A 27,185-nucleotide genomic window follows, 5' to 3' on the forward strand; every position below is an offset into this window, starting at 1 on the left:
CTGAAGAGGAAAGCATACATGTTTGCAATCGATTAAAGAATTTATTCCGTGCCATTTTGAGGCAATAGCGGGGGTGGGATGTCGCACTAAAAAGAGGCAGAAAATGGCGACAAAGCTCCGCCTAAGGAATTAATCAGCCCGTTTCCACAGGCTGATTAATTCCTTACACAGAGCTTTGTCGCCCTCTTCTGCCTCTTTTTGGTGCTACACGAAGTTTTCAGACCAAACAAGTACAGAAAAATGCATTTACGTGATGGAAGGACTGCTACGATGTGTCCTTTTTCGGTCAGGGGCGTTCCTTCAGTGACGTAGGGTGAGGACTTGTCACCAACTCAAAAACAAGACTTCCGGAATATTCAGCGCGAGTCTTAAAATGTAAAATATAGCTATATGTGGTGGAATATTTGTAAAATACGCTCAGTAGAAGTCATTTGAAGCCATTTTACAAATTATGGACACAACTTGTCCGGAGACATCGGTTGTCCTTTAAGCTTGTCTGTAGATTTTTGGGGTGTTGTTTTGCACAATGCACGTATTATCCTATACCCTCCTACCCTTCTAGGGGTGTACCTTTCCCACTTTCATGACCACATTCTTTTCTCAGTTAGGTCTGTCTTTCCTCTATGGAAGCAGCGTGCGGGCACATCAGTCAGTCAAGCGGACCACCCATCGAAGTCACACAAAACCATTTATGGATTTTGCAAGTCTGTGTATACACACAAATCGATAGTATTCAGTGCCGTCCTGTTCGAGAACATTTTAAATTTGAGTGTGCCTTTTGGTTGTGAAAATATGTAAGTCATTGTCTTATGTCCCAATTGCAAACCAAGTGATATTTGCATCTAAAATAACTCAAAACCCAAGAAGTCTCTGTCAGAGATATGACAGTCAGACACCGTGGACAGAGACTCAGAACCAGAAAGATTGTCCCCACTGCCGGCAGGAGACGCAGTCATCAGATGACATACGTCTGAATTCTGCGCCCCTCTGCCAAGCTATTTATTGAGAGTATATGTAAATTACAGTGATATATTAGTAAACATAGTTTTCTTGATTATAATGCCACGCCTCTGGGCGTTCTGAGCACCAACAGCTGCAAGCAGTAAAACATAAGACATTTTAATTGGTTGTCTTTTCCAAGAACTGATAAGTTTGTAATCTGACGCTTGTGCAGGATGTTTAAGCCGTAAATAACTTTGGTGAAAAAGGAGTATCTAAAGCCCTAAATTCTGTGCAAGGCCGGACCTTCTAGAATCTAGATGGAGACGACAGTTCACCTTGCCGTGTCTGTTTCAATCAGATTTACTGTGGCCATCTGCGCTTTGACTGTAGGCCCATTGTTTAGTTGGTCAGCAAAGCACGGCACTTTTAAACATGATAAATTATTATTCTCCATCAGTCTCCCATAAAAAAGTGGCCTTGGAGGGTAAAAAACATGTGACTCAACATGTTTATGACATGTTATGACAGACTTGTCTGTCACTCGCTGCAAATGATCACATGGTATTGCTTGTCCAATCAGTGTTGTGGGAAATTTGTCTGTGACTGTCGTGATAGAACGTTGTACAAAAAAAAAACAAAAAAACACAACACTTCTTTCTGTTTTTAATAAATGTGTTATTTGTAATATATATATATATATAATATATATATATATATATATATACAGTAAAGTCTCGTTATATCGATATCGGATATAGCGATAGTCCCGGTTATATTGATACTATTTCTATGCACGCACGGAGAAAATTACATGCAAACAGGGTCGGATATATCGATAGTCCCGGTTATATCGATATTTTTTCGGACTCCCTTGAATATCGATATAACGAGACTTTACTGTATATATATATATATATATATATATATATATATATATATATATATATATATATATATATATATATACTGCATTTTATCATAAAGTCACTTTATTTACATTTGTGATGGTCATTGATGGCTTGATGGAATGGCGTTGGAGGTCCGAGGTCAAAGGGAATTGCTGTTTGGAAAGAGTCACATTCCATAAGGACTGTAATTAAAGAAATAAACTGTGCTATAAAATAAAGTTGTTTTATTTACCTTTGTGATGGTCATTGATGCTTGATGGATTGGTGTTGAAGGTCGAAGGTCAAAGGGAATTGCTGTTTGGAAAGAGATTGGATTGGATTGGATTTGCCTTTATTAGTCTCACAGTGGAGAAATTTACATTTCACAGCAGCAAAGTGATGAAAGGAATGAAAGTAGAAAAACAAAATACATGAGCTGCTGGAAAGGCAGCCACATGCCACATGCACATTACATGAGGACTGTAATTAAAGAAATAAACTGCTCTCAAATAAAGTTGTATTTACCTTTTTGATGGTCGTTGATGGCTTATGGAAGGAGAGTCACCTTCCATAAGGACTGTTGGTAACTTAACCTCTGGTGTGGCTTGTCTTCTTTTTTCTTTGGAGACTCCTCATCATTTTTGCTGATTAAAAACCTCTTAATTGTCACCTGTTGCTTTCTGACTTGTAAGGTGTTACGAAGCTGAGGCATCACATTATTGTTCATCATGTTGATGATTGTCATAGCCACAGTCTTTTCTGAATGGAACTGTTCAGTAAAAGTCTGCACATCATTCCACTTTGCCAACATTGCCTTTATGAGCTCACTTGATGCTGTCGCCGGATAGCTGCTTTTCGTTAATCAAAATTAACAAGTTTTTCAACTTTTTCCATTGCCCGAGACCGTCGCTTTGAGAGCACGGAAACACCTTTTGCAACAGACACACCTTTGATGGCTTTTCTGTTCCGAAAAATGGTAGCAATGGTTGTCTTAGCGTAGCCGTGCTCGGCCCCTAAATCACACAAACGCACACCTCGTTCGTGTTTTTCAATTATCTCCTTCTTCTCAGCGATGGTGATTTTATTTTGTGTCTTGGGCTGAACACGAGCCTGTGGTGTTTTTTTTCAGTCCCATCATAGTAAAATTATCAGCAAAAAGCTCCAAGTAGGCGATCGATGTGTGCATTCAATGAGAGGGGGTGTGGAAAGTAGCGCCGGCTGCAGCGCTGTTCAGTCGTGTGCCTCCGCCGAAGATCACTCCGCCAGATCAAAAGGTCGTATGCTTGATGGACCAGCCGTGGTGGTATTATGAAAATAGTGCTTATGATTTTTAATTTTATAAAGTTTTAATTTTCATAAATTTGACGTTGGTAAGATGAAAAGTTCGTAATATAAGGTGTTCGTAAGTTAAGGTCTCACTGTATATTCAATTCTTTTCCTTTCGTCTTTTCCCTTCAGAGGTCACCACAGCAAATCAGTGTCCTCCATCTATCACCCTGTCTTGTGCATCCTCTTCTCTCACACCAGCTACCTCCATGTCCTCTTTGATTACATCCATAAATCTCTTCTTTGGTCTTCCTCTCGGTCTCCTGCCTGGCAGTTCAAGATTCAGCATCCTTCTCCCGATACAGTCACTCTCTCTCCTCTGATCCCTCTCATTCACACACATATATTCCGTCTTGCTGCGGCTAATCTTCATTCCTCTCTTTTCCAGGGCATATCTCCACATCTCTAGTTTCTCCGCCACCTGTTCCCCGTTCTGGCTACAGATCACAATGTCATCTGCAAACATCATGGTCCAAGGACATTCTTATCTAACATTGTCTGTCAGCCTGTCCATCACCATAGCAAATAAGAAGGGGCTCAGAGCTGACCCCTGGTGGAGTCCCACCCCCACCTTGAATTCCTCCGTCACACCAACAGCACACCTCACAACTGTTTTACAGTCATGATACATGTCTTGCACCGCTCTGACATACTTTTCTGTCACTCCAGACTTCCTCATGCAATACCACAGCTCTTCTCCGGGCACCTTGTCATACGCTTTCTCCAGATCTATTCAATTGTCAAACTTAATACTTCATCGGATTCTGAGTCTTCATGTAGTATTTTAAAATTCGTCTCAGTGTTCACCTGAGCTGGTCATTGAAACTCGCTGCATTTTTCTCATAAAGGCATTGTTAATGAATGTATTCCTTCACTCACTTCTACTAAACGCCGTTCCAATGTATTCACCAACCAGGTGTCTGCTGATTTAGAGCTTGACTTTTTAAAGTACTTTTAGTTGCCCATGCAATATAAATCCAAATGCAAAAACGAGTATGTCTTTTCTCCCCTGCCATACATAATTTGAGCTAACCATTTTTTTAAGATAGTAAAACAAATATTTCGTTCATAATATTAAAAATGGGTTTTAAAAAAATCTAAAGAAAGTTGTTAAATGAAAAAAAACCGTGGTAAATAATTCATATAAGAAGACACGGTGGAATGTTATAAATTACCAATGAGTTGGAACTTCAAACCTGTGACACTGGACGCTGTGGTAGATGTGAATCCCTTGTGGCAGATTCAAGCATGCATATGGGAAAGGACTGGTACACGTGCTTGTACACCTACAAAAAAAGTTCATATTTTGAGAGATTTAAAGATACTAATACCTCTTCACAAGTTTGGTTGCCAATCGAACATTGATAACAATTATGTAATTTCATGTTTGGCTTTCTATTACACATTTACACTGTATGGTTGTCAGTTTGTGTATTTGCGCTTCATTGGGAAAGGAGCTTGTCCTCATTCCCTTGCAAGCATTGCTGACTCAGATCGGTGGTGTATAATTACACATGGGTGCCCATCAGCAGTCTGAGAACCTTCTTCTTTCGCTCATTCGAAATTATAAAGGAATGCTATGCCTGTGGTTGGCCAACCCACTCATCCTAAACCCAGATCTCTGTGGAGTTTGGCGCTGCCTGTGCAATCTGCCGTTATCATTCCCACTTTTTGCTGATGTGTGTGTGTGTGTGTGTGTGTGTGTGCGCGTGTGTGTGTGTGTGTGTGTGTGTGTGTGTGTGTGTGTGTGTGTGTGTGTGTGTGTGCGTGTGTGCGTGTGTGTGTGTGTGTGTGTGTGTGTGTGTGTGTGTGTGTGTGTGTGTGTGTGTGTGTGTGTGTGTGTGTGTGTGTGTGTGTGTGTGTGCTCAGTTTCCCAGCTGATGCAAAGTTAGCAGTTGTCATGATCTGGTTGGCGACCAACGGGGGGCGCTGTCGGCCCCACCTACACCTGCACAGGTGCTGGTCGTCCCGATCAGATTGGCGACCAGCGGGTAGCGACGTCAGCCTTGCCTGCAACCTCGCAGGTGCTGGTCGTTTAATCATTGACACTTAAAAGGACACCCGGCGCGACCATCAGGTGCCGGTTAGTTGTTTGTTTGCTGCTTGGTTGCTGCATGCATTGTGTACGTGTTTGTTTAACCTTGGCGGACTTTTACTTTTGGTCTTCTTTTGCTACTTTGTATTTTTTCCATTCAGATGATTTTGATGTTTTACATTTTGTTCCTGCTGACTTTATTTTAATACAATTTCTCAAATACAACCTCCTGCTCCCTCTTGCCTGCTTTTTGGGATCCGCACCCGTCATCACCACCGTGCAAACCGTGACAGAATTACCCGACCTTCAAGCACTGTCATGATCTGGTTGGTGACCAACTGGTGGCGCTGTCGGCCCCGCCTGCACCTGCACAGGTGCCGGTCGTTTCCAATCAGTCACACTCAAAAGAAAACCAAGATTAAAAGTCCGCCAAGATTAAACAAACACATGCACTGCACACAATGCATACAATTGCATCCAACAGCATACAATGTGTTCAACAGCATTCAATGACATATAACAATTACCCGACACCGAATGGTCATGCCAGGTGTCCTTTTGAGTGTGACTGATTGGAAACGACCGGCACCTGTGCAGGTGCAGGCGGGGCCGACAGCGCCACCAGTTGGTCACCAACCAGATCATGACAGCAGTAAGTCCATTGGACGGATAAATTATGCAGATGTATTGACGTGACAACTGCATTGTGTTTTTGGCCACGTGGTCTATATCGTCTAATAGTCAAAGTCAAAGTCAGCGTTATTGTCAAATATGCTAATATGCATGATAGAACAGAAAGTGTCATTTTTCAATGATAAAACTATCCATTTCACCTTATCTTTTACTTTGTTCCTGTTCAGGCCAGTTGGGAAAATGGCTGGTGACAATTTATGTTGACTGACACTGCTCAGAGGTGTTTTCCACAGTTCGTCTTGGCTCAGTAACACCTGACAGACTCTTAATGACTGGGTCAAGTTCTGCTTTAGATCATTGACATCAGCTACAAATCACGTGGTCCGTTTAATTTTTACCAGATGTTGACAGACCCTACAATTTTTGTAGCAGTGAATACGTTTAAATTTATTGGAGCAACGGTATGCAATCTATTCTATAGCTGTGTATTTGTGACTCGGGATGGCTATGTTCATCAATTATTTTTTCAGAATTTGGCTATGTTGAACTGTAATACAGTAAAGGAATCTTGTTTTTTTGCATGATTAGCCATTTAATTGTGACGTAATTTTCATTTTTTTGGAAATCCGATTGTTCTGTTGAAGAACTGGTACATATAGTATAGCCACGCTATAGTGTGGTTACTGGAGAGACCATCTGCATTGCTTTGCTTGTCTCTACCCACATTCTATGCTGTATTTTTTTTATTTTAAAGAAGAGAAGCCTTAATTTTCTTAACAACTTTTGGTCACACCACTTCTTGGACACCAGCGAGGATTTTCGGCTGCTCAGCTTTCCGACAGCCTTCACTCCCAAACCTGTAGTGAAATAAAGCCAAGTATGAACTTGTATAACACTTAGACCCTTGTTCTCTCGAGACATTGTACGTCAAATGAAGCAAAATAATTTGATAATGGCTACTACACACTGGATAAGGTAGGTTGTAGCTAACCGACTTGCCTAGTTATCATGAGACCTAATATGTATTCTAATCGCAGTAAAAGCAGATTATACCTCTTAGCTAATTCATTACACTGTGGTCTACTACACTGTAGTTATAACTCACTCAATCAGCTCCATCAGCATCACCGTCTACCCAAGTGCTGTTGCGAGCAGGATAAAAATGTATAGTGCTTGATACTTGGCATCTATGCATGACTTAAGATCATTGTGCTGTATTTGATTAATTTCCAACCCAGTAAAAAGGGAGCTTCAAGAAGACCGAACATTTTTAAAGCATGTGTAGGTCTTAAGCACATTTTTCTAACAAACATTTTCCCAATCAATGTCTGCTGTGAGAAAAATGTTTTTTTTTTCTCGTGTCTTAACAGTGAGCTGATCATAATTGGTATTTTAGGAAAACCACATCTCAGTTCTAAGGATTAAATCTTAAAATATACAACTTTTAATGTGCATGTACTATTGTTTGTGTGCATATCGCATCGCCCCATGAAGCACAAACAAAAACCCATGTGACCCAGTTTTATTTCCCAAACCGCTTTTATAGTTGTACCGCTTGTATTTTAATGTCACGTTCTTGCTCAACGTTCTGCTGTTATTTCCCCAGCAATTATTTCTATGGCTTACACTTTAAACCTCAGCGATTGAAAAAATTAGTAATATGAACCTTCAGCTCCCTGGTTTACCTTTCTGTCTGTGTTCCACTCATTGCTGTCTGACCAACACACCTGAACCCAGTTGTTGATGTGTTTGTGAAACCTTGGGCAATTTGGAAGCCAGGCGTCACTCTGCTCTCACACTTGTTCAAACCATCGCAAATCTGGAATGCACCTATATTTACACGTATATTATTGACTGAACTAATCCATTACATTTTTATTAAAATGTAAAAACCGCAATGGATAAAGGAAAAAATTAACCGGCCTCCCATCCTTTTGAAAGCAAATTCCATATTCCTATTCCTCTGTTCTGAATGTCTTGCATGTATAATTCTTAGAGAAACCAAACAAAATCGAACTGAATCGAATGGTCTTAAGGAAATGTTTGCATGATGCACCGAATTAAAAAATAAATACAACAATAAACAAAGAAAAGAATAAATAAAACAAATACATAAATAAATGCATACCACATTCATCTAGGTATTCTCTCCCAATACTGCATGACTTGTACTCTAAAATGATATGCGAAAGCAGGCGATAATCATAGAAAGTATCTCTCATCTCATCTCATTTTCCGTACCGCTTATTCCTCACTAGGGTCGCGGGGGTTGCTGGAGCCTATCTCAGCTGTCTTCGGGCACGAGGCGGGAGACACCCTGAATTGGTTGCCAGCCAATCGCAGGGCACACAAAGACATACAACAGTCACTCTCACACTCACACCTAGGGACAATTTGGAGTGGTCAATCTGCCTGCCATGCATGTTTTTGGAGTGTGGGAGGAAACCGGAGGACCCGGAGAAAACCCACGCGGGTCCGGGGAGAACATGCAAACTCCACACAGGGAGGCCGGACCGGGACGCGAACCGGCGACCTCTGCACTGTGAAGCCGGTGTGCTAACCACTCGACTACCGGGCCGCCCATAGAAAGTATATAGGAGTTAAATAAGATATGGGGAGTCTTTTCCCCAATGCTGCTACCCAACCAAAATGGTTTCGTGGATGATAATTACCACGACTGTTGACGAACGACAGGTTGCGGACTTGAACTGTTTGCTTTTGATCTCGTGAGTATTTGAATGCAACAGCTGCATTCTCCCAGCAAACTAAAACTTTGGATGTCATCGAAGGATGGCCAGAATAAAGAGTGGAAATCAGGTAGCAGGGAAACACAAGCAATAACTTTATTAGTTTTATCAGTTATAACATGTGGATGAGGCAGAATGGCCGCAGTAATTGGCACTGCACACCAACCCAGTGACACCAGAGGCAAAAGAAGCAACTGCCTGCTTAGAGTGAAATGACAACAAGAGAGTGTCTGCAGTTGTGATGAGAGCAGGCTGCTCAGTGCCAGCGTGACAAGGTCCTTGAATGTACCAAGCTCGAGCAGAGCAGCACATGGGTTCTTCCACCACTGTTCATTGTCATCAAGCAACAATGTTAAACCTATGCATGCTTTTTAACCCTCGTTTTCTGCTCTTACTCATTGTAATTTTGAACAAATGTAAGTGCTGTGCTTGTGCATCGACAATGCTCCCTTGTGTGGTCTGAATGAGTTCCTATCTGTGGTTACGCTCATATGTGCAGGTGTGATCTGCAACACAGTGCATTGCTTCTTGACCTCCTGTGGCCGCAGCAATAGCACTCTTGAAGCTGTACGTGCATGCCTACCCAACTTGTGACCAACGCACTGACATAGCACACCTCTCTGAACCCCAGGCTAGAGTTGTTGAAAAGCTGCAGAATATCCAGTCTTGCATACTTTTTCAGGCATTGTTGATTTGTTTTTTATCTTTTTATTAAATGAACATTTCTTAAAATACGGGATGAACACTCACAGCTTGCCAAAGTTGAATTCAAATATTCACGTTGTGATTGAGTCCGGTTAAGTAATGTGTAAAACGAGATGGTGATGTTAAATTTAGTTGTACAGTGTTCCTGATGTATTAATATTTGTGTAAATGAAGCATATCCACAGAACAAAAATATAAATACAAGACATTGGCCCTCATTTTTCATGAGCTGAACTCAAAGCTCTAAAACGTTTTGTACTATCACTTTTTTTACAGTGTTCATGGTTTTTTTTTGTTTGTGTTGAGTTTGCATTGTCCATAAATTTGTTGAAAACCTTGTGAGTGATCACTTCTACCATGCACCTCATAGTTGTGCCATTTCAAGATGCTGATAAGATAGCATGATTATTGCACAATTTAGGTTGTCCACAATATTGCACAGGTGTGCCTTCGGCTCCCCATAATAAAATGCCTCTTCTAAATCTATTTGCAGTTTCACTGTACTGGGGCAAAGTGGAGATGCTTAGGAGCACAGATTTTGCCTGCTCTGTGAGCAATGTTTGAGGGAAATTGTACTTTTGCGTACACTTTTGAGTTTACCTCGTGAAAAAATGGGAGCAAAAACAAACATGTTGCCTTGATATTTTTGTTGAGTTTCCTGTATATGTTCAAGTGACTGTGTGATTTAATGGAAAAACATAGAATTTGTACAACTACCACTGTTCCCCCAACTCAAGTGGCACACAACTCTCCAATGTATACGTAGGGCTGGGATGTGGAATTCACTGTGGAACCGCCAGCCTGTTTTTGAAGAGCGACAGAAAGAGACACAGACGGGGTGATAAAAGGGGCGGTGTGGTTTTGCTCAATGGCTGATGAGAGGGGGGAAGAATAGAGAGCACATGGCTCCCATCATCGCTGTTTTCTTAGTCGCTCTTCCTCGTCCTTTATATTTTCCTCATGTATCTCCCCAAACGCCTGGTTCACTTGGTCATTGTCTAAGCCCATGTAGTTGTGAATGTTTGAGGTTGCTGATAAGTCTCAGTGAGAACATTTTCTTCATTCCTTGCACTGAGTCAACATGCGGCATGCGTGTAGGACCAGGTTTTGTGTGAAACTAGGTGTTAGGATGTTTTGCTGCGTTTGTTCAATTTTGGGTGAAAGGTTGTGACCGGTCACACATGGTGGAACTGTCAAAAAGCAGATGTGTTGAGAGTTGATCCGACACTAGCTCCATGAATAATCAGCGATGTGAGCCACTTCAGTACCAATGACAGACATTCAACCCAGGAACAGCGTCATGCCATTGTCTGGTTCTCAGTCACGTTGCCTGCGATAGCGGGAATAGATCGCAACTTGAAATTCACAAGCCTGTTTGATTCTAGTTGGTGATGGTTATCATGTTTCACTAACCAGGAAGAGCTAGACCTAAATAACATAGGTGAGTGCACCTCATCTGTGGCTGTGGAAGTACTTTGAACTCTGTTCAGCTGAGGCAGTTGACTGTGACGTGTCTTGCAAAGTGTCATTCCACTGCTCAAGATTTGAAATGTAGCTTCCTGTTTATCAGATAAAAAAAGAGACAAAAGCCTCTCTGGCAAAGCAGATGATTGTCTGACTACTCACTTTGTGACTCTCCCTGTCAGGTTTAATTACGTACAGTATTGCAACACCGTTTGCCATTCTGAAGAAAAATCATGACATTAGTGTAATGCCATTTATTTTGCAGTGTTTGATCTTTTTTTTGGGGGAGGCGGTGTCAAGACTCAATTACCTAAATTATATTACAATGTATACCATGCATACGATCTACCACGGATGATTATTTGCAACACGTTCACTCTTGTAGCAGTGACATCACACTTTGTGTGTATGATGTCATATTGGGCTAAAGCGTAACATGTTGCCATATCAATGTGTTTGCCCTCTAAACAAGCAGATAAATAACGGTGGTGCAGTGTTGAGGTCACCAGGGGCGGGCTGTGCAGGGCTGTACTTGTTTCAAGAAAGTCTGAATTCTTCCGCTGGTTGATGAAGTCAATGCATTCCTTGGAGGCAGCTCCCTATTGGCAGCCAACAGAGCACGGCTAGGCACTGATAGATGACCAAGATAAGGTGTGTGTGGGGAGAGGGGGAGGGGTTGCCGCGAGTGCAAACACATGCCACTAAGATTAGAAGTCAGATGGAAAGAGAACGACATGTGTCCGGGTGTGTTTTTTACCCACAGATGACATGGTTTCCTTTTTTTTTCGTGAGGCTTTTCACTTTTCATTTTTCATGAGCCCTGCAGTATTTTATTATCTTGTTTTGAAGCTTGGCTATAAAAGTACGAGCTGACAGGCAACATAGTTATATTAATTTAGAATCAGACCTTCCGCCTCGAAAGAGTGTGTTGATTTACCCACTCAAGTCACTTTTGGTCCTGATGAATGAGATCAAATTAGTCGGACACATACAACACACGTGACTCTCTTTTTTGTCATTGCTTCCTCTCGCCACCAAATGCATACAAGCTTGACTTGCTCCACTTTTCCTGTCCATTCCCGTTGGCAGTAAGCTATTATAACGCCTTTGAAGAGGGGTAGCAGAGCGTTTAATTGGGTTACAGATTGGCATTTATGCTCCTAGCTCCACTAGATCTTACCTTAGCTCTTAACAGACCTCTGGGATTGCTACGAAACATGATGTCTTCTGGTGTGGTCATAAATGGTGGAGCAGCATTGCTGCTTCTTGATGTCAGTATGAATTTTGAATTACAGTAAAGTCTCGTTATATCGATATCGGATATATCGATAGTCCCGGTTATATCGATACTATTTCTATGCACGCACGGAGAAAATTACATGCAAACAGGGTCGGATATATCGATAGTCCCGGTTATATCGATATTTTTTCGGACTCCCTTGAATATCGATATAACGAGACTTTACTGTATATGATGCAGAATATGGAACTGTCAATAAACTGTCTTGTGTGTAAGATGGACAAAACTGCCTCCAAATGTTAATACTTGTGCTTCTTGATGGTCTGTCCCATACAGATTTGGGGCCATGCAAAGCTGGGCTGAGGAAGACTGAACAATTGTGATCGGTTTGGAAGACCATCTTACCAATCAAATTGCTTCGTTCAGTCGCAGATGGAGCTCAAAGTGTGGGTGGACGGAGTGGTGCGGGTGGTATGTGGACTCTCAGAAGAGACATCTTGCCAGGATGTGGTCATCGCTCTGGCCCAGGCAATAGGTAATTATCACCATCTCCTGATGTGAGAGTGTCACATGATACGGTGCTGGCAGCAAGCTGCGTCTTGAAGTGCATTTCATGGTTTGACTTAACCAAGCAGTACTGAACCACTCCTTATCCCTTTTATATAAAAAGTATAACATAATGAGAGGAACACAACATATCAAAGGCCAATGTCAATATATTAAGACTCCACCATAAAACCTTTATTTTCATTAAAAATAAATCAAGTAAAAATAGTTCACCACGGGAGGCCCGGTAGTCGAGTGGTTAGCACGTACATGTTTTTTTTCTGCTTACTCTGGTGTCCTCCCACATTTCCAAAATCGTGTGTGGGAGGCTGATTGAAAACTCCAGATTGTCCCTAGGTGTAAGTTTGAGGACAGATGGCTGTTAGATGTGTGCCCTGTGATTGGTTGGCAACCAATTCAGGGTGTCCACCGCCTGGTGCCGAAGACCTGGGATCAGCTCCGACACATCCCGCGACCCTAATGAAGATAAAGCAATTAAAAAATGATTAATATGATTGTTTTCCTGTTAACAATGACTCCACTCCAAATTGCCAAATTTATAATAAAAAACAATCACTTTGACAAAATCAATCAATCCCATTATTTAAGAAGTTGCAACTAACATTACTTTTTGATCTTTTCAACTTTCTTCCTAGTGTAAAAAGAACAACATCACTATTTATTTAGTGGTTCACTGTGCTAACTATTACGATGGAGAGAGAATAGTTTGTCTTTGTTTCTCATTTGTAACTACTATGGCATCCCATTAATCATGAAGCTTTGCGGACGCAACGGAAACCGTACTGCGGTGATCCCAAAGGAACACATTTGCTTTGTGAAAACATGGCTGTATTAAAATAAATAAATAAATAAATAAATAAATAAATAAATAACACCATGCTCGCAAAACAAAAAGCATAATGCTTAATCCTGAAGTTGACGCTTTGAACAACATTAAGAGCTTTTCTGTATTGTCAAGAGGTCATTTTGGATTTGAGCCTGCCCATGTATCCTATGGCTTTATTCAAGCCATACGCTGCAGCAGCATTTAGCATCATAAGACCAGATTTAGCACTCTCTTCCTTCGACAAGTGAGATGCTTGCCGAGCCATAAGGGAGGGATTGTCCTAATTTCAAGGTCCTTGAGGAAACTTTAGTTTCCATTTTATGAAAGTTGATCACTCTTTATTCTCAGAGGCAAATATTTAGAGGTATTGTCATGCATTTGATGTAATTCGTTCATTTAGTCTTCCTCACACAAGGGAGTGAGTTGAAGAGAAATCCGCTGCTTTAATGACTTTGAAGAAACAAAGGTGTTTAGACATATGTATTTTCTTAGAACCATTTTGTGTTTTACATTTGTGATGCTAGATGCTAGTAATTTTGGAAAGTGCTGATAGTTTGGTAAAAGAGTAAGTATATTCACTTTGTTTCCTTTGTTCCCAGGTCAGACAGGACGCTATGTTCTGATCCAACGTCTGCGCGACACTGAAAGACAGTTACTGGCCACAGAAAGACCACTTGAGTCTCTTGCCAAGTTAGGCCAACACGGCAGTGAGGTTCAGTTCTACCTGCGTCGCACCGGCCCGAGCAGCAGTGATGGGCCTGGCTCAAAACAAGACAAACTGGGTCCTCTACCACTGCCCAAGTTTTCTGAGCTAGACCTTTTAAAGCGCAGTCAACCCAAGAAATCACTCACATTCAACCTTGGCCCATCAACTTCTCCCAGAGCCAAGCAGTTTCAGAGGTCTCCTCGGGACTCCCCAAACCAAAGAGCCTCACCTTTAACTTCCTCTTCTCCCACCCCTGCATCTCCTCACGCGCCATCTCCCTCGCCCACAAAAGGCCCATCCAAAGAGGAGGTCTTTAAAGCAGTTCTCCAGGAACAAGAGAGACTAAGGGCTATCGAAGCGCAACTCGAAACCCTAGAAAGGGAGTCCGATTCTTGGGAGCACCATCACCCAGCTCTGTCTCCTTCACCGATCCCTGATGCTCGCTTCCAAGAGGAGCTGGACACCCTCGAGCAAACGATGCGGATGAATGAGGCTGAGCTCGCCCATGAGCAGTACTGGGAGGAGGAGTTCCAAGCTGAGACGGAGCGGGAGCGAGGAATGAGAATGAAGCTAGGGGACCTTCACGCTAAGCTAGATGACTGCGGGAGGCGGCTAGATGAGTTCTCGGTACGCTCCGCTCAGCTAGAGCAAGAGATCCAACGAGAAAGTCATGCGGAAGCCAAAAACAAAGGGCCAGACAAGTCCCTTGATGCCGTGAGAGCAGAGCTCCGGAGCCAGGTGAACCATGGGACCGAGTTAGAGGAGCACCTCTCTGAGACTGATAAAGCTCTGGGGAAGACAGAGTCCCTGCTGCAGGTAAGGAGAGAGGCTATAGTCCTGGAAAAGGGACTGTGATGCTATTGTTGATCAACCCCCTTTTTTTGTTTGTTTTACCTGACAGTGTAGAATAGAACCTTTTCAACTGAGACTGTGAAATGTACCATACCCCTCTCTTTCATCTACACTGCACTAGACCATACAAACATCCATCCATTTTCCGTACCGCTTATTCCTCATTAGGGTCGCGGGGGGGCACATTTACCAAATATGAAGTGTTAACAAATGAAATTTGAACTCTGAATTTATCTTTATATATTGAACTAACAACATGTTCACAACAAGTTTTATATACTCAAAATCTAACCCATGATGATTATATGACAGATGACCTCGGTCTCACTATTCTTGTACTGTATAAAAATGAGATTAAAGAGACTTGTTTTGTCACACAAGAGCTTCACTTTCTTGGATCAACTGAGACTTCTCTGAATGTACAATAGTTATTTATTTAGTGACGAATGTTGTCTTGGGTGTGGCTTTGTCAATATAAGCTTAGCCCAGTTTAAACTTTTTTTCCCTCATAGTCCACATGAAACCAGAGACTCTGGTGTCTGTGTAACTGAGCTCATATATTTGAGGTCACGTCATTTGAAATGTTCCGCTTGGAGGGGCCAAAGTACAGGGACAACTTCAAGTCAGGTGATTTGATGGCAAACAGTGGACTACAAGTCATAGCTCAGTGGTTCCAAAACTGATTAAAGAATAATGATGAGCTCGTTTACCTTTCCGCAAGTCATTCCTTTGGAGGACCTCTGATTAATATTCTGTGACTGGCTTTTTGCCAGAGTCATCAGTGCAACACACAGTATGTTGTATGCCAAACATACATATTTGGCTTATGTTTTTTTTGTACATGCAGGTTTATATTTTAATGTAGATTATGCACCTGCCTAGTCTCAAATACATGCACACACATTTCAATTATTTCAATACACATTTTCAATTACTAGACCACTTCTTGCATTTTCCCTGTGAATTTCGGAAGATAAATCAATGCATTAAACTGACTCCCTGGCCTCAGACCAGTTAAAATAGCCAGCAATTGCGTTTAGCCGTGCATGTTATGATGAAACCTAATGAATGATTGTAACGTTGCTGAAAAATTCACTGCAAATGGATGTACAAATGGTTATCGGTGGCTGATGATGTCCCAATGGCTAACACTACAGGCTCACTAGCCTTTCTAATTTCTATCTGATGCCCCTTATGGAAGGAAATATCACTTGCACCATTATAAGATAAGTTCGATTCTTGTACATTCATTCAATCACATGTCCGATGCTGGGAAATAACAGTAGTTTTTGCCCCTGTCCTGAATTCTGTGCTCTGTGCATGTGTATTAAATACAAAGGTTTCAGTTCATCAAACCAATTTTAAGGAAATAAAAACATTTTTCTAAATGCAAATTTAATTTCTTAAGGCATGGAGAAAAATGACATGACCTTATTTGAAAAAGGAATAACACGCCTTGTTCAATCACCCAAAAAAAGGAGAAGGAGAACATACAATCAGTTGGCGCCCTCAAACTCAACCACTCTTGGAAAATGCCGCATCAGAACAACAATCCGAAACACCCCAGAAAATTCACCTTTGAGTTGAAAAAAAACAACCACAACAAAGTGAAGGTTTTGAAGTGCGCGAGTTAAACTCCAGATATGAATCCAATTGAGATGCTGGGGTGTGACCTTAAATGGGCAGTACATGCCCTGAAAACCCTCTAACATGGCGGAGTTTAACCAATTCTGCAAAGAAGAGTGGGTCAAAATTCCCTGACAGCAACGTTAAAGACCACTCGTCAATTATTGAAAAAGCTTGATTTCAGTGATTGATACCAAGGGTGGCACAACTCCTTATTCAGGGTACAATTACTTTCTCATGCAGGAACAGGTAAGTTTAGATTTGCGTGCGTGCGTGCGTGCGTGCGTGCGTGCGTGCGTGTGTGTGTGTGTGTGTGTGCGCGTGTGTGGCGCGCGCGTGTGTGCGTGTGCACGCGCGTGTGTGTAGATAAATTAAATCTGCTTTTACGAACAGTATTTTGTATTTTCTGTTATCTGTTTAATATTCACATTGTTTTGATGAACTAAAATATTGGTGTGTATGATAAATATCCAAAGAACAGAAAAATTAGGAAATGGGTTGAAACCTCTTTGCGGCACTGTAATTTAACATTTCTTATTCAATTAATAAATCTGATACACTCTAAAACATTTTTCATTTGCCGTGTTCATGTGCTATATTTGCTTATTTTGCAGTATATATATATATATATATATATATATTTTTTCCTTTTTTTATTCATCTCAGGCCAAACAGGATGAGCTGGAGGAGTTGAACAAGGAGTTGCGGCAGTGTAACCTGCAGCAATTTATTCAACAAGCCGGCGTCCTGCCCGCACATAGCCACTCACGCACAGACCTCCAAGAGCAACTGGAGCAGTTAGAATTGACACATCTTTTCCAAGAAGAATACAGCAATGGCAGTAAGGGCAGAGGTGAGAAATATTAAAACAGACTTTCCTGTAGATTAAGCATGTATACATTTTTTTCTCCTTGTAACTAGTGGAATCACCACCTCGTCCTACTGCGAAGCAGTTCCTGGGACACCCACGCAACCTACAGAACCCGCTTGTATCCAGCCTCAACCCTGAGGGTGTGTATGTGTGAGACTCTGCCCCCTTCTACGTCCATCCCGCTCTGCCCCTCTCCTGCCCTGCCGGCACCCTCCTGGTCCCTAGGACTATTGCCCTCCCCCATACTTTTCTCCATCCCTGCCCTGTTTTTGGTTTGAGGCTGCTCTTTTCGATGTTGGGTTGTGGAAGCATCTGTAAGGTGGAGGTACTTGCAACTTCACAACTTCCTTCCTTGTCCTCTTTTTTTCATAGCCTGCACAGAACAAGCCTCTCTTTGTTTTAGTCTGGACTAACTGCTTTCCCGTCTTGTTTTACTTGTGCGTATCGGCACACTTAACACCAATATTTAGAGCCCAAAAATTGTTTTACCATGGCCAACTTTTCAATAATAGTGAATGAAAATGAGACAATAACCCCAACACTTGTGATAGGAGGTAATGATAAGAAAACCTTCCTACATATATTTTCTGTACTGCTTGACAGAATTATGGGCATGGGTGAGCAGGAAGCTATCCAAGGTGACTTTGACTGAGAAGACTTTAAAAAATATAGATCACATGCATAAATAAACAATTTGCAAGTTATCTAATTGTTTTCAGGCCAGAAAATGTTTCGACTTAAAACAAAGAAATTAAAAAACAGCAACTTGAAAATGTTGGCCAGGGTATTAATACTTTGGAGCTTTACAATATGTGTATCTTCTTTCAGGACAACATTCCTACCATTTCAACAATTCTCATTATCTCCAAACAGCTGCCTTTTCCACTGTATTGATACACCGATTATGCATAATGTTTTTTTATGATCTGGAAAGATGTGATTCAGTTTTTGTATGAATTAAATGTAAGGGTGATAACTCTCCACCCCAATGCCTTGTACTTTGGTGACCATCAACACCCAAAGAGCAAGAGTCCGCCAAAGAGGGCTCTGCATGTTTTGCACTTTCCATTACTCTCCCCGTGTAAAACATTGGCCTATTTACACATCAGAAGAAATGTATTTCTCTTGTGCATGTCAACGTCATTTCACACGTTTCAGTTTGGAAGGTCCACACTAAAACAAGTGAATACATTGTGAAGGTGTGCAAAGAGGCCAACGGTTAAAATGCTCCATTTTTTTTCCCTGTTTGTTATTAATGTGACTGGTTGTTTGCTGCCGTCATTCTTAACATTTGTCCTGACATAACTTACAGTTCCTCGATGTAATGAAACTTTAGGCTGTGTTTATATCAAGTCAACAAGACTTTGAAATTTCCCAAGCCAGTTTTGATTGTATGCTACTAATTTTGTGGTGACATGTCAAAATGAAGCATGTGTTTTGGGAGTCCTCTGATTGGGGGGGATTTTTGAAGTAGTATTCTCTGCCATGTTAATCTGTTTCTGGCTTTGTTTTCCTTCCACTTCTTTCCATATTGGAAGAATCAATATATCTCACTTTGTCTTCCTGTCGTGTATGAATTTCCTGAAGGAGGCATGGGTTTCTCCAGAAGTTTTTTTTTCCTTTTGTTTCATTTTTAAACAAAGGGATCATTATCCCGACTTCTTTTTGTGTGTCTTGCAGTCCTGACATCCCAAGAATCATCATGGCGATAAACATGGACCACATGGCCAAGGGAAATGTGTTCAAATTTTATTTCACATTCACCTATTTACCCCTTTTATTTTAAAATCTCATTATTAATAATACCATGATATACATACTGTATATACTTCAGACAAATATATTTACAGAGTTTTGCTACAAATTACCTGTGTAAAATGTAGGAACTTTTTAGCAATTATTACCTCATATTTAAATGCAATAAAATGTCTTGACGTTTGAGATAATCTTTTCTGTTTTGTTTGTATTTAAAAGAATTAACCCTCATATAATGTTGATCCTTAACATAATATGAGTGTCAATTTGACCTGTTTCCATTTTTGTGTTGACTAAAGCACTGGATATCCTTTCCTTTTCCTTTCTTCGAAATAGTTTTAAAATACAGTATCCCAATGGGATAGAAAATATATTGTCTCTTTTCAAGTATGCTTGCAACTTCTCAGAAATGTCACGATCTGGTTGGCGACCAACGGATGACGCTGACGGCCCCGCCCTCAGTTGCACAGGTGTTGGTCGTCCTCATCAGTGGCAGTTAAAAGGAGTCCCAGCACGACCATTCGGTGTCGGGTCATTGTACTGTTTATGTGTTTGCTGCACCCTGTCATGTTTGTTTCATCTTGGCAGACTTACTCTTGGTTTTCTTTGATACTTTGTACTTTTCTGTTCAGATGACTTTGATGTTTTAGATTTTGTTCCTGCTGACTTTATTTTAATACAATTTGTCCAATACATCCTGCTGCTCCCTCTTGCCTGTTTTTTTGGGATCCACAACCACCATCACCGCCTTGGAAAACGTGACAAGAAACAGCTGTTGCTGATGTCACCTATTGGATTGGATTGGATTTGCCTTTGTTAGTCTCGCAGTGGAAACATTTACATATTTATTTATTTTAATGAAAGTCAATAATAATAATAATAATAATAATACATTTCATTTATAAGCACCTTTTGAAACTCAAGGACACTTTACAGTCACAGGATAGTTTTTCTGCTGGTGAGCAGCGGCAGCCACACGCGTCAGCGTTCACTCGACCCGGAAGTAACATAGTAAAATAAATAAATAACAAAGAATATAACACATAGACAGTCATTCATTCTTCAGCACTTTCTGTACCCTCTTTGTCGTTTTCCAATCAATCGATGATCTGTTCAATGCAAAAAGCAGCGATTCAACCCCTGATCTTCATGTTAGACTCAAAACCTGTGCGCTTTGCAGCATTACTAAAGCCAACATTTAAACGGACACGTGTGATGTAAAACGGTCATTTGGTAACCACCACAAAATGACAGGCGCACACTTTATCGGCTACGTGCTTTTTCACTGCCTGAACATGGAAGTTAGAGATTCTTTCAAATACAACACGACATATTTTTAAGCAAATAAAACACAGGCACATCATCTTCATAACGAACAAAGAGACACAAGGTAACGCTATACTTTGCCCTCAGCATCAAGCGATCATTTGTAAACATGGTCCTCAAGTCAACAAAGTCAAATGAATTGTCTACCTATTACATATATCTTTCCTTTCAGCGTACAAGCTGCTGAACCAGACAGAGGAATCCGCATTGGGGAAACCTCCGGCCGATTGGAGCCATCGCCACCTGCTCCACCTGCAAAACAAACCAAACACACACACACACACATCATAATTTGTTACCAGGGTCAAAAATCACCATGAACACCTTCACAATCAGTTCTGCGGGCCCTGTTGCATTAAATGTGTTGATCAAACTGTTACTCTAACCAATCAGATTTCAAGTTGGCAACCCAAAAGGGGTACCAACACCTTCTTGAAGGCGCTTGTCAACATCAGAGTTTTTGCAAACTATGATCAGCCAATCATAGTTTACAAAAATTGCTCTGATCACAAGCCGCTAGGGTCAAAAGCATACTGGCCAGTGCTAGCACACTGTATTGGTTGCAAGCTGCATAAGCAAATATATTGTGTTGGTTTAATGGCAGTTTTGTCAACCCACAATGGCTGAAAGGGGAGAAGAAATCAATTTGGTTGCATATTTACTGTTAAAGCCATTTTCAAAACAAACTTTAAGAAAAAATGGACATTAAGAAAGGTCGGTCAGTAAGGTACCCTCTAGTGGACTTGTAGTAAATCACACCACACTTTTGCCATGCAAGTTCATGGAATGTGTGAGGAAACCAGAGAAAACCCACATAGGCCCGGGGAGGTACCTACACTGCAACAACCTTGTTTTCAACCCGAGTTAGTGTCACGATAACTTCATGATGAGAAGTGAAGTGCCATAATACATAATTGTTTGCATCGCACTTTCACAACAGCTGGAACTGGAACAAGGTGCCTTACAAAAAATTGTATTTCAATACTTGCACCATAATTCAGAATAATTTTGGATGTCACACCTAATTCTGCTCATATTATGTTCCATGTGTCTGTTCCACATCAGTTCCATATAAATCACCTTGCTCAAGGGCACTTCAGTGGAAGTTGGGCAGCCAGTTAACAATATCTTCAGGGAGACTTGGAAAAATGACCTTCGACTACAGGTTTGTGTTTCCCCAATCACAATTTAAACGAGGTACCTGTAGCTGAATCATACACTTCACATTTTACTAGAGTTTGCATTTAATTCCAGTAGACTGTAATGGATGCATTGGTTAAAAAAAACGGAAGACAGGCAGCTGCTTCAAAAGATAATGAAACATTTTATTAGTCAGTTCTATTTAAAATTTACTGACACCAATTACAAAAATAATTAACACAAAATAAATACAATCCTGAAACACATGTAATACAAAGCGCAGCTGACGTTAATCCTTTGCACGGATACCTCACTAAAAATATTCAGTTGAATTTCTTGGCCCAAAGACCATCTTGCTGATCACAACAAATTTCAACATGTCACTCTCAGTTACACATACTTCAGATAAATAACATTCCTAGTAATAATACAGAAGTACAGCTATGTGAATGGTAGTTTAGTGTTCCTTTTGAGGGTGCGCGTTGAGCGGCATGGCATTGCTCTCGGATGTAGTCACTTCCATTAGCTGTTTGGCAAACTGCGTTAGTAGTGTGACAAATTGTCCTCTTTTTGAAAAAGCTGCACACAGCTGAGCCAGCTCCGACTGATGGGCATCTCCCCGACAATCTTCCATGTGTTGGTCTCGTCGCAGTACCTCTCGATTGTGTCATGATATCTAACAGAGTGAGCTCAGGCATCAAGTTCATGCGACAATGCAAAGCTACAGACGGTCTTACTTTACTCTCATCTATCCCATCCTTCATCTCCTCCTAGGACATAAATCTTTCCATCCACCACGGCAGCACCTGGCCGATAGCGTCATTCTTTCATTGGGGCGCACATGATCCACAGGTCGGTCTTGAGGTTGTAGCACTCAACCATGTCCGTGGTTTCCTTTGAAGCATGCCACCCTCCCAGAGTTAAAAATGAAAACTGTAGAATGGCCATTTGTCTCACTGAAGCAGAGGTTCTAAAGCACAGGTGTCAAAGTTAAGGGCTGGGGGCCAAATCTGGCCTGCCGTATCATTTTATTCAGCCTGCGAGAGCAAATCAAACTTGTGAAATTCCATGATGCTTGCTAAAGTCGGAACAAAAATTTCAAATTGTCCCATATAAACCACAATAACAGTCATTGCACTTGACTTCAAATTTCAAAACGAGTTATTGATTCATTTGTTGTGCGTTCTAAATGCAATATGTGGAGGGGATGAAACATTGTATAATAATAAAACATTTCATTTATAAGCGCATTTCAAAACTCTCAAGGACACTTTACAGTCACAAGATATTTTTTCTGCAGGTCAGCAGTGGCAGCCAAACCCGTAACTACTATGTGGCCCATGGCAAAAAATGAGTGACACCCTTGTTCTAAATAAAGCCTTTCACACTAAACAAAAATATACCAAAGCTTAGCAGTTCTTCAAAAGTGAGGTAGAAGCTTTCTTATTAAACTGTATATTTCATAATATTGCAAGCTACAGTAACATTTTCAAAAGTACTGAAATAATTCAAAAAAGGATCTTCAAAAATTTCCTAAATAAATCTTAAATGCAACTCTATCATGCTTAATTACCTACATTCATTTTAATCCCTTTACTTGTAAACTAATGTATCCACAACCTCCAGCAGTAAACACTGCATTTAAAATATGAAATGAAGTGAAATATCAATATATTATAAGGTTTCAATTATTCACGCTCCTCTCCGTTCTTTGTGGCAAAATGGTCCGTTGATGCGTTGTGATGGTTCCTTGGCTTTTTGGAAAATCCATCTCCCATGCAGTAGCTGTCAATTTCGCAACGATCTTGGCACATCGGCTGCTGTTCCAAGTGGTGGAAGATGATGAAGGCACACTATATACCCTGACAAAAGACTTGTCGCTTATCCAAGTTGTCGGAACAACAAATAACTTGACTTGTAGTTGATCTATTGGAATCAGAAATGGCTTATATGAAAGGCAAAGCCCTCCAGATTATTATACCAAAATAAAGTTTTGTATCATTCCTTGAGTTTTATTATTTAATTAGGACAGAAAGGTCAGATTTTGCTTGTCGCATACAAACATAATGTAGAAATTATACATATTTCATTTTGAATACACAAATATGCTACAATAATGTCAGAACATAAAGTCATGATGCCTTAGAAAAAGAATTCATATTGTGTATGGCTCCTGTGAGCTTGGAGGACTGCATCCATACTTCTCGGCAATGACTCAACTTATTAATGAAGTCATCTGGAATGACAAAGAAAGCAGTCTTGCAGGACTCCCAGAGTTCATCAATATTCTTCTGTTTCATCTACCAAGCCTCCTTCATCTTACGCCAGACATGGTCAATAACGTTCATGTCTGGTGACTGGGCTGGCCAATCCTGGAGCACCTTGACCTTCTTTGCTTTCAGGAACTTTGATGTGGAGGCTGACGTTTGAGGAGCACCATCCTGCTGCAGAATTTGCCCTCTCTTGCGGTTTTGGATGCAATGGGCAGCAAGACTTACTTGATACTTCAGGCTGTTGATGTTGCCATCCACTCTGCAGATCTCTCGCACACCCCCATACTGGATGTAACCCAAAACCACATTTTTTTTCCTCTACCAAACTTGACTGTTTTCTGGGTTTATCTTGGGTCCATGTGGGTTCCAACAGGTCTTCTGCAGTATTTGCGGCGATTGGGATGCAGTCCAATGGACGATTCATCAGAAAAAGAAAAAAAAAAATCAACCTTCTGCCACTTTTCCACTGTCCATCCTTTATGCAAGCTGCGGGCCTTAGCAAATGCAACATGATTGTTTCGTTGTCTTCTGTTTAATGCTGGTTTCTGAGGACTAACTCGGCCATGGAGACCACTCTGTGAGAGAATTCGACAAACTGTTCTTGTAAATACGGGTTTCTGGTGACCAGTTCTCATGTAGCTCCGCTGCAGTTGAAAAGCAACAAATGGTCCTCTCATACAGTTGTCTTACGGGGTCTGCCTGACCTGGGCTTGTCATTAACATCATCGGTTTCTTCAAATCTTTGTCTCATCTAATCCTCTCCACTTGACGTTTGGACACATTAAAGATGTCTGCCATCTCACTGGCAGACTTGGTCTTCAGGCTCTTGATGATCAGCACTTTGGTCTGCGGGTTGAATCTTTGGCATGTTGTCAGAGGTCAGGTTGCACTTCACATGTAGGTCTAGTGTGCTGGGGTTCTTTTTATACACACCTGGGAATGTGTTAATTACATTATGTGTCACAGGTGTAGCTCGAATCTGTGATTGGTTGAATTATTTACAGACACGACGAGACTTTTGTCCTTGCGAAAACGATTTTCTGGGCTTTACCAAGCTGTGCCCATCAGGACACTTTTTGACGGTTTCAATTTGCGCCTAGTTATTAATGTGAAAGGCCTTGACATTGAAATGAACCATTTATTGTGACGATTGATTAGGAATAAAGTTATATACCGTTTTATGTTACTATGTCTTTATGCGACAAGACTTCTGTCAATGACTGGTAGTGTATGTAGGCTTTTGGGAATACCACAATATTTTTTTAACTTCAAACAGAAAAAAGTGATGCATCACTCTTTGATCCACCTCTGTCTAAGTCAAGCTATAATGTATACATTAGTTGAGATCAGTTTTTTTTTCAAACTGCATTGTGTAAATTGTGAATTTAAACCTCACACGATGACCAGGTTAGATATAATGAGTATTCAAATGGATTATCATGAGAAGATTTAGAGCTGTCTGGTACGGGTTATGTAATGTCCCTAATCCATGTGTTGGTGCCACTGTCTGGACAGACAAAGTGAGCCGCTGTCGCCCACTTGTGGACACAAACAGTCTACAGTGCCGTACAGGCGTTTCCAACCAGCTGCTTCAGTCACAGAGAAAACGATGCAGTTGTTTCTATGCCGGATGCCACTCCATGAAACAAAAAATACTAAATTACTTTCAAGTTCCCAATTATATGTTTTATTTGTGTTTTAAGTGTAAGTTATGGACACCTCCTGTATTTTCCAGGAGCACGCGGACACACCATTAACACGATTACTGTCGTTTCAATAGACCACATGGTGGGCGGGGGTAAACACGGTCGCTTATTAAAATGTGTGACTTTACGAACCACACCTAAAGAACAGTATGTAACTACTTAAACTGGTGTAGTTTGAAGAGAATGCTCGCAGTCATATCATAAGTGTTCAATATGAAGAAACAAAAGTATTTGAGAGTGTCGGTCACATAGTTCGGCCCTTCAAGAACACGTGCATCTAAAGAGTTTGTCAAATCTGCCACACATCCGCCGTGCGGCCCATAAATACAGTACATGTACAGTGGGTGAAAAAAGGGCGGGGTTGTTGGACCCCCAGCTTTCCAGATCGGCAAGATCGTACTGGGACGTGTTGGAGGCGTGCTTGCTGAATGATGTCTTGCCGACTCCACGAGAGGCATTCCCAAAACCAGGTTAGCCGCTGTCACACGCACAGTGGAACTGGCATTGAGCGCAATGTGCGTTAGTCAGTGGCTTACCTGCTTTTAGAGCTTTTCAGTCACTGCACTGGCAGCAAAAACATGCAAACAATATTATGGATAACACATATGTGTTATCCAACGGGGCCGCTTATCTGGTCGCATGTGTAAATGTCATAAAAAAGAAGTATAAAATAATGTAAATGACCTAATTAAAGCAGTGGATGGAAGATAGCAATTTTGGTTTTATTCCCAATTCAAATGATCAAAATATGTAATAATTACATTATAGGAACCGGTCCACAAAGAGGTGTTATGTAGTCTATTTTATTTATGTCAGACGAAGAAAGGAGGTCCATCCATCAATTTTCAATAAGATTTAATAGCGGTGTATAAATAAGGCTCTACTTACCGGCCCCAAGTTTTTCTTGTGGCATTACAAAATGTTTAAAAAAAATGTGGCATGTTGTTATGTGAGCATATGTCGCCTATTTCCAGACACGCTAGTTAATTCTGTCTCTAGTAAAATCACAGCGTTGGCAAAAACGTCAGAGCATTTAAAGATTATCGTAAAACAAGACAGCCGAAGTTGAGTTCACTTGCACTGGCTCTCCCCAGCCCACTCCCGCGCATCGACAACCTGACCTGGTTAACAAGACAACAGGCACAGCGTTCATCCAATGAGTATGTCTTTAAGCAAAATACGCCCCGCCTAAAAGCGTTATTAGCTAATGAAATGCACAGAAAGGTGGTCGTTCCACAACTAGCAGTTCTCTGACGTAGACGCTCGAGTGGGGGTGCGGTGCGTTCAAATTCGCACGTCTTACATTAGGGATAAACCATTCCATTTTAAATCAGTTTTCGGAAATGTTTTTATTCACCCATAATGTCAACCATAATTTGTGTATGTATATGTAATTAAACTAAAAAGAAGTATTGTTACCGTAGTTATTAACGCAATATACGTAGTTTGAACCACTTCGAACAAACGATGCCCCTATGCGTACGGCACAAAGTGGTTGAACTCGACTCGCTTGTGTACGGTGTTGCCATGAGCAGAAGTTCGTTGTGCACGTAGCAAG

At 41.1% G+C, this 27,185-nt stretch overlaps 1 protein-coding gene and 1 long non-coding RNA gene across 4 annotated transcripts in view; one reads left to right on the plus strand and one right to left on the minus strand.

Annotated features, from left to right (window-relative positions):
* rassf7a (Ras association domain family member 7a) overlaps positions 1-19,877 on the plus strand; it is a 30,457-nt gene extending 10,580 nt beyond the window's left edge. Inside the window, exons 2-6 of one of the 2 annotated variants that reach the window (XM_088997319.1) lie at positions 12,316-12,514; positions 13,972-14,894; positions 17,223-17,397; positions 17,478-17,567; positions 19,108-19,877. In XM_088997319.1, the coding sequence (XP_088853445.1) occupies positions 12,412-12,514; positions 13,972-14,894; positions 17,223-17,397; positions 17,478-17,567; positions 19,108-19,139 (1,323 nt within the window). In that variant the 5' untranslated portion in view covers positions 12,316-12,411 and the 3' untranslated portion in view covers positions 19,140-19,877. Of the gene's footprint in view, positions 1-12,315; positions 12,515-13,971; positions 14,895-17,222; positions 17,410-17,477; positions 17,568-19,107 lie in introns of both variants that reach the window. The other variant, XM_088997318.1, reaches the window with a different exon arrangement.
* Positions 12,699-26,726, minus strand: LOC148898229 (uncharacterized). 2 transcript variants are annotated; one of them, XR_016115063.1, is made up of 3 exons: positions 26,516-26,726; positions 20,656-20,760; positions 12,699-13,002 (listed from the first exon to the last, which is right to left on the minus strand). It is a non-coding gene; the product is annotated as an uncharacterized LOC148898229 (long non-coding RNA). The 2 variants fall into 2 exon arrangements; XR_016115062.1 differs by lacking the exon at positions 12,699-13,002 and adding an exon at positions 19,835-19,970 and having other exon boundaries at positions 20,092-20,760.
* Positions 26,727-27,185: the final 459 nt, after the last annotated feature.

This window comes from Hippocampus bargibanti, linkage group LG05, assembly GCF_051943395.1.
Source record: "Hippocampus bargibanti isolate YZ-2025 linkage group LG05, ASM5194339v1, whole genome shotgun sequence".
NCBI classification, from domain to species: Eukaryota; Metazoa; Chordata; class Actinopteri; order Syngnathiformes; family Syngnathidae; genus Hippocampus; species Hippocampus bargibanti.